Raw genomic sequence first — 12,298 nt, 5'->3', positions numbered from 1 at the left:
ACACACACACACACACACACACACACACACACACACACACACACACACACACACACACACACAGCAGACTGACTCTTCCTGTAACCACACACACACACACACACACACACACACACACACACACACACCAGACTGACTCTACCTGTAACCACACTCACACACACACACACACAGAGCAGACTGACTCTTCCTGTAACCACACACACACACACACACACACACACACACAGAGCAGACTGACTGCAATGGGAGATTCCGCCGATCTTCTGCATCTACCCAAGATTTCGAAAGTCCCCCAACCATTCCCGGGAGACTTCGCCGATCTGGATCTTGCATCAGAATATATATGTAATGATTACAAACATGGAACTGTCTTGCCCAGTCCGCTGGCATAGCACAATCACACAGAATGGTAGATCTACCCATCCACCCATGGCACAGAATCGCCATTCTACCATCAGTCTCTTGCCTTGTGCTGAAGGCATCCTCAGGTTTCCTGCGGATTACGTACCACTAAAATATATATATACAGATGATGCCTGCAGAAGGGATACCAGCCATGGCTTCCCGTGGCTGGTGGTCCTATTTGGAAGTAATGGACCACCTGCAATGCTGCCGGGGGAAGCCCCGGTTGTCACTTTCACTGAAGCGGCGGCCTTTTGCTTTATAAAGCGGAGCCTCTGCAGTAGTTACGCTGGCCACGCGCGTGTGTGTGTGTGTATTTAATTATTTTTCCGGACAGTCCAACCCAGGGGATCGTAAACAAGGCTTTCGGCATCAACACAGACTCTTTGTACCATGAGCTGTCGACAGCGGGGTCAGAGGTCATTGGCGACGTGGACGAAGGGGCAGATCTGCTTGGTAAGCCATGTGTTTCCAGCTAGAGGGTTAACAGCGCTGAGCTGTTAACCAGGGAGAGCTGGTGAGAGTAATAGCCGCAGAGCGCGTGTCGTTTTAGGAACAGTCCTCCTTTTCTCTCCAGCTCACACCCCTCGTGAAATCATTCCAATACGTTTCCGTGTGTGGAGGAATATCCATGGAAACATATTACAGGGACTGATTAAAGATGGCCGCCACTGCTTTAAACCCCCCTCACCCCCCCCAAAAAAACTAGTTAGCTAACTGGGCCCTCATCACGCCCGCTTTGGAACCTTTGCTGCACCGATCTCGGCAACGCTTCACCTGTTCATACACAGTATGGGCTTTGTGAATGTAGGCCCAGAACCCTTTTAAACTGGTCTTAAATTCTGTAAGCACATGCTGTATATATGCAGGGAGTACAGTTTTCAGTGTTAACCAGAAAAACACAATTGACCAATTATCTTAGATTCCCAATTAAAGATGCAGTCCCTGTTAGGCCTAAATATCCCCCCTCCCCCCCCCCCCTCCCCAATTCAGAGGCCATGATGAAAAAATAATTCTTCCTAATTTGCAGTAAGGCAAATTGAACTAGAAGACAATTATAACGGGGGTTGCGCCTTTAAAACAGACCTGTTAGCTTCCACTGATTTTCTGTCTGTATCCCTGACTTTGACATGTGCATGACACAGACTTAAATAGAGTCTGACTGATTAAAATCAGTACATTGTCATTAAAATGTCATTATTATCAGCCATGAGCCCCTAACCTCACTGATTGTGGTCCTTAGAGGTGGACATCTGGTTAAATCAATAGGAAACAGAAATCAATCATTTGCTGCTAAACTGCAGCTAAGAGACAGAAGCAATTAGAGATGTCAATCTTTGTGTATATTATAGCATATACTATATCACTGCGTGTGTATGTGTGTGTGTGTGTGTGTCTCTCCTCTTCCATGTGTCGGTGTTGTGTATCCGTGTGTGAGTGAGTGTGTACATTAGTGTGTTGAAGCAATCCCAGAGCATGTCACCAGGAGGCCCTCTGCTGCTGAACCTCGCTGCTTTCAGAGCTGGAAAGCCCCAGTTCCTGAGGCAGTCACCGTGGTACTTACAGGTGCTTGCCCTGGAGAATCCAACATGGCCGCCGCTGTCGAACAAACAGCAGGCCTCAACCGATGACATTGCAGCTTCCTATTGACCCGTGTCCCGAAAGGTTTGAGCGACCATATGCTTTCCCCAGAAGGGAGGCTGGTGAGAGGGTCGGGTGGGGGACGACGACTAGGCGGGCTCCAGTCTCTGAAAATAGCAAAGTTCAGCACCGGATTACTCCCCGGTTCCAATTATGTAAAAGAAATCAATGAAAAAGAAAATGGCTGCTTTCATGCGTGTGTATCAGTGTGTTAGTGCATTTCTATAGTGGTAAAAGCGCATCGGGTTCAGATATGAGAGGTGTATATGGCACCATTGTCCCTTCATAGCCAAAGAAGCCAACAACGCATTGCTCTGCAAGTGGTTATAATGTCCTGCAATGAGTCACTGCCATCTCTGCTTAAAGCGAGGCCTTGTTGCCTTGCCTGGGTTGCTGCTCTGCAGCCTCACCCCTTTTGCATCTCACGCTTGTACGCCCCGTCATTACGTTTAGCACTATTTTGTTGGTTCGAAAACCACTGACTGACCCGATCTTCCCCTCTGTTTCCCTTCTCTCCCCTCCCCCTGTATCACTCTGTGCTCCGTCGGATGTCCCGCGTAGGAGAGTTCTCAGGTGTGTATCTTCTCCTGTTTCCGTTGTTCCCTCCTCCCCGTTTCCCAGCCTCCCGCCTGATTCCCGTGTGAATGGCGTCTCTCTCCCGTCCCCCCGCTGGTATTTAATGGCTAACGGCTTTGCCTGCGTGGACCTCCAGAACATCATCACTTATCTGCAACTCGCCATCACACACGCTGGTGCGGTAACGTGACCGTATGTTCGAGCAATAGGGGCCAAAATGTGTTAGCATTCTTAACCTCGCACTAAGGGTGAGCGAGAGTTACATACACATACAAACACTGACATGTATACATGTACACACAAACGTGTAGATCTGCACACGAACACACACCTGTGTAAGCTCGCACATGCACACACGTAAATGTACACAAGTGTGTGGTCGCGCATTTAAATATGCGCAGTGTGCACTGAAATGCCCTGGTTTGTAATTAAGAGAGCGGGAATTCCCGCACTCGCCCCCTTTGGGATTAGCAGGTATCCCATACTCCCCCCTCTTATCCCATAAGAGGTACTTTCCCACAAAGCCTATCACGATAGATATACACCAGCGCCCCCTGCACATAGTGAGATGGAACCCGTTCACCTTAGGGTCATGGTGCATGGGAGAAGTTGCTATTGTGGCTGTTATCCGATCACTTGCTAACTCCTGCTCTGTTTTTCCTCCTCTCTCTGCCTCCCTGTCTCCTCCCTCTCCTCCCCCATGGGACCGCACTCCCAGTGAGCGATGATTTCTTTGGTAAGGCCACGGCCTGCGATTTAACATTTTTAATCCACGCTTCCTTTGTTTCCCTGCTCGTGCCTGCAATGCGGTGGGAGGACCTTTGGGAATCGTGTCTGGTCTTTTTTAGTTTCGTTTTTGCCTGTGTGTGTGTGGGGGGGGGCGGGGAAGGTTTTTTTTGGTTTGTTTCAGAATCTGTATCACGTTGAGATTTCAGGAGCGCATTTGGGGCAGAAATATTGCCGTGCGGCGGGCAGAGCCACCAACGCTTTGCAAATAAATTGCACGAGGGGGCGCCAGCCGCCTCCTCATTTGTATAAAGTTGACATCTAGTAACGCCCAAGAACGAGATCCAATGCCGGCAAATTGAGATGACCACAAAAAAAGGTCTAATCATAACAATGAAAAGAAGAAGTAAGCAGCAGGGTGGAGAGTAGTGTTAGAGGCCCAGGCTACCCCGGGCTGAGAGAGAACAATACATATTAAATCTACAGCCAAGCACACCGAGAAATAGAGAATAAATCCAGCACGTTCCGCCTAGCCATTTAACAATAAATCGGCGTCCACCGTTTCAACAAAACTAGAGAAAGGGTGCGGCGCACCACAAGGCAAGAAGGCAGAGAACGGCTGACTACCATAAAAAATGGTTTATTTGGTCATAGCGTAGGTACAACAATAGGACCCCCTACGCGTTTCGCGTCGTTAGGCGCTTTATCAAGGTGTTTGTGTATTCTCTGTGAGCACCACTGTCCTTCCTAGACTATTTCTACATGTAATATAAGCGCCTTCATCAGGGTGGGAGGTTCTTGACATGCATCAAGGCGTTGGATGTTTTTAACGTCATTCAGTTAACTATGAGTTTACTTCCCTGACTTATTCTTTATTTCTTGGTGTGCTTGACCATAGCTTTAATATAACGTTACATAATCCTATCAGTACAACCTCTCCCCTGCTTACCTTTTTTAGTTATTTCTTTGCAGGTTTTACTCCTTTGGCCGCCGAGTCTGCATCACATCAGACCTGGTCACCAAAGACAGATTGTGTGTAAGTGGCGCTCCTTGCAGCTTCCCCGCTTCTCCCTGCGGTGGGAAGGACGCAGGACGTTACATGCTGACAGCAGCTTCCTGTACTCTCATGTGCTCCCTACGTTTCCCGGGGAGTCGCATGCAGGGAGTAGTCGGGAGTTGTGACGAGTGGCCACGCGGGGTGCAGGAGTTGTAGTGTAGATCGTGGGATTCGTGGCAGTTGCAGGAGGTGTGTCCCACTGTTTCATGAGGCCGGGAGTTTCCTGGTCATTCTGGGCGAGTTGACCAGTCTGGCAGAGAAAGGTTGAGGTTACATTCATACTGTACACACACATAGAGAGAAGCAGAGCCGACTGACTCGCATACACACATACACTCATACACCTATACACACACACACACACACACACACACACACACACACACACACTCATACACACAGAGCAGAGTGACTCACATACACACACACATATACTCATACACACAGAGCAGAGTGACTCACATACACACATACACTCATACAAACAGAGCAGAGTGACTCGCATACACACATACACACACATATATACATACACTGATACACACAGAGCAGAGTGACTCGCATACATACATACACACACACACTCATACACACAGAGCAGAGTGACTCACATACACACATACACTCATACAAACAGAGCAGAGTGACTCGCATACACACATACACTCATGCACACAGAGCAGTGACTCACATACACACATACACACACATATATACATACACTGATACACACAGAGCAGAGTGACTCGCATACATACATACACACAGAGCAGACTGACTTGCGCACACACACACACACACACACACACACACACACACACACACACACACACACACACACACACACACACACACACACACACACACACACACACACACACACACACACACACACACACACACACACACACATACATACACACAGAGCAGACTGACTTGCATACACACACACACATACACTGATACACACAGAGCAGACTGACTTGCATACACACACACACACACACATACACATACACTGATACACACAGAGCAGACTGACCCAGATACACAAATGCACATATACTGATCAGTGGCGGATTTCCTATTAGATCCGATAGGCCCGATTTTCCCCATATACAGAAGCCCTGATCTCTTCCCCCCTTATTTGCCTATGTAAAGTTCTTACCTTCTCACTGCCCTCCTCTTTCTGTAGCATCGTGACGTCAAATGACGCTGCAACGTCACATGGTGTTGCGTTGTCATGGAAACGCGTTGTAACATTGCGGTGTCATTTGGCGACGCTGCATAAGGAGGAAGCCGGCACTGCAGGAGGAGACGGCCTGGGCGGAAAAAAGGTAAGTGCCTACGGGCAGCAACGTTTTAAATCAACCAGTGACATTGATACACAAACACACATACACTGATACACAGAGCAGAGCGACTCAGATAAACACACACTGATGCACACAGAACCCCAAATCCTCACATCTCACTGATTTCAGTGCTTGGAAGTTGACATCTGTGACCAATTAATTAAAAAAAATTGTTGTAAATGGATCACTGCTTTGGGCAAAAGCTTGAAAGCCAATCGGAAAAGGCCGTTCCCTCCTAATACAAAATGGTGGCACCTTTGCTTCAGCAAAGACACCTCTTGAAATATCAAAGTGATACGGTTGCTGCCTGTACACATGAAAACCATCGTTTCACCTTGGGACCTGTCCCTCCATTTTGTTGGCATGATGGCAAGTCTGTGATGTCATTTCACCCACAATCCAACCGTGTCTCAGTGGGCAGAGCCTGAATGTTGCAGTTCATTGACAAGTTGATGCTTTCTACTATTTTGACCCATCCTTGTCTCCTAGAGGAGCTAGCAGTGAAGCGGTTAATATATATATATTTATATATGTGTGTATATATATGAGCCTGCCTGGGTGCATCTAAATTAAATAATCAAAAATAGTGACATATTCAGGCACTCACTGGACTTGAAAAAAATCAACGTTTCATTTCTCAAGACTTGGGAGAGGCGGATGTTTAAGCCAAAACGTTGGTGATGAAATACATTTCTAATTTGTATATATTTTTTTTAATCCTGCGAGTGCCTGAATTATATATACAGTATATATTAAATAATTATATATATTAAATTATATAATTTATTATTTACAAAATAAATGAAATAATTATATATATATATATAATTATTTCATTTATTTTAACTTCTTTATCTATTGCACTTCTTTGTTTTTTTTATTGTTGTTTTTTTGTTTTGTTTTTTAAAGACCTTAGTAATATTTCAGGCGGGATCCCACTTACCAATACATAGGGGAGTTGCAAAAAGCTAAAATTGCCCGGATGTGCAATACTTATTCCAACGCATCAAATGTTTATATAATATATTTTACGAACGTGCACATATAGCTTCTCTGGGTTTTTAAAAGTATTTCTTCACCACCATGAACAATATGGTTTCACAGTCACACCAACCCGCTGAATATTCATCCAACCAGTCATTCCCAGGACATACGGGAAAACAAGAGGTAACTCTCAGTGTATTACTCCCTGGTAACACATTGTATAAATACATTGAAATGTAAGCTGTAGCAATCCGCTGAAGGTTCCGAGGTTTAGCCAATGGGAGCGCTCCTTGGCTCTCTCACACAGGCGGAAATGGGTACCGCTGGTTTAAAAAGGGTCCTACCAATAGGTACAGTGTTTGTTAAATAGGGGCAGGTACAAGGTAAGTAGAATAATGTTGGTCAGATCTATTTTAATTCGTGGGCCATCGATCCACCAGTTGGTATAATTAACTGAAGGGTTTGAGTTCCCCCCAATTTCGGCTATATGTAACAGATCACAAAAATAATTGACTTTTGGGTCGAAGTCCGAAAGATCTGTTAAATATCCTAAACATCCTAAATTAAACACCTGATCCACATTAAACACCTGTTCTTAGTTAAACAAAAACATTTTTATTAAAAAGACGTAAAACCTATTTGACACTTTCCGCCGCGATTCTTAACGTTCTTTTTATGAAGTAGTACCTCCGAGATATCTGCATGTACTTTTATTATTTATTTTTAGATTTTACGGGATAGAACAAGATGGCTGTATTTATTTTAACCAGTAAAGGTCACAGAAAATCAGTGAGTTGACAGGTCTGTAGTTATGGATTGACCTACCTTTAGCTGCCTTGCATATTGTTATAATGCTTTACACACCTCGCTGGCTGTAAATTGGTTAATATAATATTCAAATATTACACGCCATTAAATATAATTTTTTATATCAAATGTTGCCCAGGGCTCTTTCTCATGGGCTAATATAGTGAATTCTTGTGATATAACTATTTTGTAAATATACTGTAGTTTCTGAAGCAAAAACGGGGCAGAATCAGTGTCGCATTTAATCCTATTACCATTGTTTGGGATGTTTACAATGTGACTTTTTGTAATGAAGGTAGCAGACTTATAATACAAAACACGGGCTTACCTTTTTTTTTTTTTAAATCTGTTTTAAAAAGAATTACCCAAAGAACGAATCAGAAGGTAACTCTCAGACATTAAGGGATATGAATAGATAAAATGATGAGATAAGGTACAGATGTAGCAAACAGTATTACCCCAGTTAATACAGATTATTGCACGGGGGTAAAAAATACGTCAACGTATGCGTGCGAGGTGAACGCATGCATCAGGGCACGCGCAACAACCGGGCTCTAAATATCGCGTTGGCATTAACGCCCCGCGTAGGCGGGTGTAATAACTTCTGCTACATCCGCAGTCTGCATAGAGACGCGGTGCACACACACCTCCACTTCCCGATACCAACATATATTTTGACCTATCCCCATGCACACAAACATGCATTGCTGAGGAGTCCATCCCGACACCCGTTTCACCACCAACCAGGTCACTCGCTAACGCATACATTGCGACCTTCGGTTGGGTTGCGCCCGGACACCCTGTCCTGAGGAGCATGTGGTCAGCAACATCTTCAACCTCAAAGGTCAATCGCCAGATGGACCCTGAATGCTTATCTCTGTTTTCCCATCCTAAAGGAAGGTAGAGAGTTGTGGAAGGAGACCCACGCTGGGGGTTGACTCCCAAAGTTCTGATAATGGTGATCAAGTCGATGGCCGTTGACGCCGATCGACTTCGGGTATCAACGTCACATTAAAGTGCTGTACAGGCAAAATATTATTTTTACAAATCCATATCTGTTGGTGAGTGGGATTACGTTTCCAGAGATTGGAAGAGTAGGAGGGAGAGGATAACTAAGGGTAACTTGGTTTTGTGTTGCTCGTGGAGCCTTCTCCTGATTTCTTGTATCTCTTAGGGGATGAGTAATTTGACAGGAGGTTAATATTGCTCTCGTGTTTTTCTTCAGGAATGGGGAAGGAAGTCGGGAACCTGCTCCTAGAAAACACCCAGCTCCTAGAAACCAAGTAAGATACTATGACTGTCCAAGTCTCTTCCTAGACAAATTATATGGTCAATAATTGCCACAACACATGCAGTCTGGACATTGTATCTGTGTGATACAGGGAAATAATATTAATAACTATATATATTTATCCCGATGGGACGCAAAGCGCTTCACAGTTCCAAAAAAAGAAGAAGACATTTAAGGTTATAAAAGAGACCAAGCCCAAGGAAAGATGCAACACAAGATGGGGCGGTGCTGTAGCTATTAAATGCCAGACAGGTTGTGGATCATTAATTAAATGCCTGGGTAAACAGGTAGGTCTTGAGCCTGTTTTTGTAGATTCCCACAGAGGGGGCCCCTCAAACTGTACGAGGCAGACTGTTCCAAAGACTGGGAGCAGCGCAGCTAAAAGCTCAGGACCCAAAAGAAGCCCAGGGGATTCTGGGGACTGTTAGGAGTCCAGACTTCAAGCGTTGTTGTTCTAATGCAGGGTGCATGCTGTCCGTATCTCCCATTAGCAAGATGAAGACTGAGGACAGACACTCCGATATGCAGCAAACAAATTATTTATTACTCGATGTTTCGACTCAGACAAGAGGCTTTCTCATAGAGCTGCTCTTGTGAAAGCCTCTTGTCTGAGTGAAAACGTTGAGTAATAAAGACAACTTTTGCTGCATATGGTAGTGCTTGTCCTCAGTCTTCATCTTGCTATGTGTATTTATGTGTGTGTGTGTATATACATATATATATATAGATACATACACACATATATACATACATACACACAGAAGTAGTGGGTATTATTCCTCCCGCTGGCATATTGCAGAAATTAAAAACATTTCAGCCCTTCTTTAGAGATCCAGTTTCCGAAGAGGTGGCCATCTTGGATCCATGATGTCATTTGTAGACACAGCGTTGTGATATTGCCGAATTTCCGAAACTTTACAAGATGTTGACAGAAATTGGCAAACAACACTCATTTTGTTCAGAGATGAGATTTTCGTCCCTAAGTTTGTAAATGTGTTGGCTGCTTTTGTAAAATATGGCACCTGTTCTAAAAACTGGAGGGTGTCGCTGGGAGTTTTGTGATGTTGCTTTCTTCACAAGAGGTCGTTTCGACACGGCCAATGGCTTATGACTGTGCTTCATCGGCTGCCATTTTGTTTTATCCCATTTTTCACAGGAACGCGTTGAACGTGGTGAAGAACGACCTCATTGCGAAGGTGGATCAACTGTCTGGGGAGCAGGAGGTGCTCAAGGGGGAGCTGGAGGCCATCAAGCAGGCCAAAGCCAAAATGGAGACCCGCATAAAGGAACTGGAGGAGGAGCTTAAAAGGTACAACACTTACATGGCTCGCAAAACCCTGCCTCGTGGTTGGTGGGCTTACAATGCATGTTTAAAGATGGACTTTGGAATGATTGGTCAGTTTTGGGCAGAACTGTCCTGGCTGTATAGAGTGAATATATATTACTCTATGCACTCTGCCCCCCCCCCCTATCTTTCTCTCCCCTTGTTTTAGCTCTTAATTCCCTAGTTTGCTTCTTTCTTTAATTTCTATTCTTTTATTTTCTCCTTTCTATCGTGTTTTCTTTCTCAAACTGCCTCTTCTTTCTCTCGTTCCCCTTCTCACTTTTTCCCTTTTTTTTCTCTCTCTCCCTCTTGTTGATTCTTTTGTTACCCTCTTCTTTATATTCTCCCTCTCTCCCTCTCACCCTCTCTCCCTCGCCTTCTCTCCCCCTCTCTCTTTTCTTGATTTTTCTTTGTTATGCTTATCTGAGTTCTTGGACCTAATTTTAGGAAGGTCTACAAACTAATTAAAGTTTAATTAGCTTAACACGCTTATTATTATTATTTTTAACACACTGTAACTAGTTTGTGTACCAGGTGTATGACCACAACCAGCTTCAAAATGCAAAGCCAGGAGCCCCCCTCCTCACACTGAGAAGATCCAAAATATTGAAACAGTCTGAGTTTTTTTTAGCCATGCACTTGAATGGCTCAGGCTTTGCTTTAAAGCAGCAATTCAAACTGCCGTTTATAAAAATCCATTCAATATGTGCATCAATACAATGTGCACACTGACAAGTGATTAGCCGTGTTTCCGATCGTTCCGTTCTCCTGTGATCGATCGCTGAAGATTTGGCTCGGGGGCTCACTAAATCACTGTTAGTGCGGCAGAGGAGTCCCCAAGATGCAAAGTCCTGTGTGGAAGATCATGTGACCAGGCAGGTACTGGGTGCACTACTAAAGAGAGAGCAAAAGGGGTGTGCCAGAGCCTGCCTCAGAAGAGGAAGGGGATGTAACTTTGTAAATGGTTGCTATAGACACAAACATGCTTGTTACATTAGAATACATTAAAAAGTCTTACATTTTTTTTATTTTTAAATGCTACAAGTATTTTCTCATAGTACAGAACTGATTTATTTAAAAAAAACACACGTAAGATATTGCTCGAATGGCAGCGTTAAAATCTGTGTGAAACAGCAGACATGAATTTATAGGGATCCATGCTGAAGTGTATAAGAAGCTGAAAGTGATGCACTATAAGTGCTCATTACCCATAATCCCTGACTGCAGTGGAAGGTGTGTGATTAGGCTGCTGCGTGGGACGTATGAATATGCTCATAAGTGTTCTTTATCAAGCTAATTATGCTGTATATGTAAAGTGTCTGTGAATAATAAGTAGTAGTAGTTCTGCTGGCGTATAAATAAATAAAAACGGTGTACTCTGTTTTAGCGCACATGGTTATAGAGAGGATGATAAACTCTGGATTCCAACCAAAGAATGTGTTCAGTGGCTAAAGATTGTCTTCATTTTCAGAGTGAAGTCTGAAGCTATAGTTGCCCTACAGGAACCCAAAGAAGAGGTGGACGAGGTAGGCAAATACACCTCTCCTAAATTCTGCACAGCCCCAAAAACGGAGAACTTACCTCGTCATGTGCAGGAACCTGAGATAATAATATATGTTGTTTGATGAAGTGGGTCTTTCTAGACATACTGTATAGAGTGCAGGGCTCGAACAATGTGTTGTTTCTCTCAGAATGCACGATACCACTAAGGTATCGGTGGTAGACCTTTATCATGGTAGAAGAGACGTGTGTGATGGGGTCAAGGTGGAGAGTCTAAGAGGGAACGGTGTGATGGAGTGAATGGGCTTAACATTACGCGTTGGGAGTGAGGGGTGTGTGAAGGTGTCTGAGTGATTGGGTGAAGGTTTGAATGTGATGGCTCACCCCATATTGGGTGTCAGGTCAAGAGTGCCGTTGGTGTATAATGGTATAAGGGTGATGTAGATGGGGTGTCATGGTGAATGTTGCATACACGCTGGTGGGATAGTACTACATACTGGGTGTCAGTATGAGAGGTGGTGATGAGGGAGGGAACTTATTGTAATTCATGGTGTTTTTGATGTAATGATGGTTCCACAGATTGTGGGTGAGAGAATGTGTGTGATTGGGTGTAAGCATGAAAGATGTGTGTG

At 44.4% G+C, this 12,298-nt stretch overlaps 1 protein-coding gene across 13 annotated transcripts in view; it reads left to right on the top strand.

The window, feature by feature from the left end:
* The window catches only part of MAPK8IP3 (mitogen-activated protein kinase 8 interacting protein 3), a 72,509-nt gene that overhangs the window by 35,222 nt on the left and 24,989 nt on the right, over positions 1–12,298 (top strand). For 10 of the 13 annotated variants that reach the window (XM_075566258.1, XM_075566256.1, XM_075566257.1 and 7 more), the window contains 5 exons: positions 743–861; positions 3,341–3,358; positions 8,777–8,834; positions 9,999–10,151; positions 11,638–11,692. In XM_075566258.1, the coding sequence (XP_075422373.1) occupies positions 743–861; positions 3,341–3,358; positions 8,777–8,834; positions 9,999–10,151; positions 11,638–11,692 (403 nt within the window). The remainder of the gene's footprint in view (positions 1–742; positions 862–3,340; positions 3,359–8,776; positions 8,835–9,998; positions 10,152–11,637; positions 11,693–12,298) is intronic. The other 3 variants (XM_075566262.1, XM_075566261.1, XM_075566250.1) reach the window with 1 other exon arrangement.

Source organism: Ascaphus truei, chromosome 11 (genome assembly GCF_040206685.1).
Source record: "Ascaphus truei isolate aAscTru1 chromosome 11, aAscTru1.hap1, whole genome shotgun sequence".
Classification (NCBI taxonomy): domain Eukaryota; kingdom Metazoa; phylum Chordata; class Amphibia; order Anura; family Ascaphidae; genus Ascaphus; species Ascaphus truei.
The sequence above is the reverse complement of the archived record's forward strand: the minus strand, read 5'-3'. Positions and strand labels throughout refer to the sequence as shown.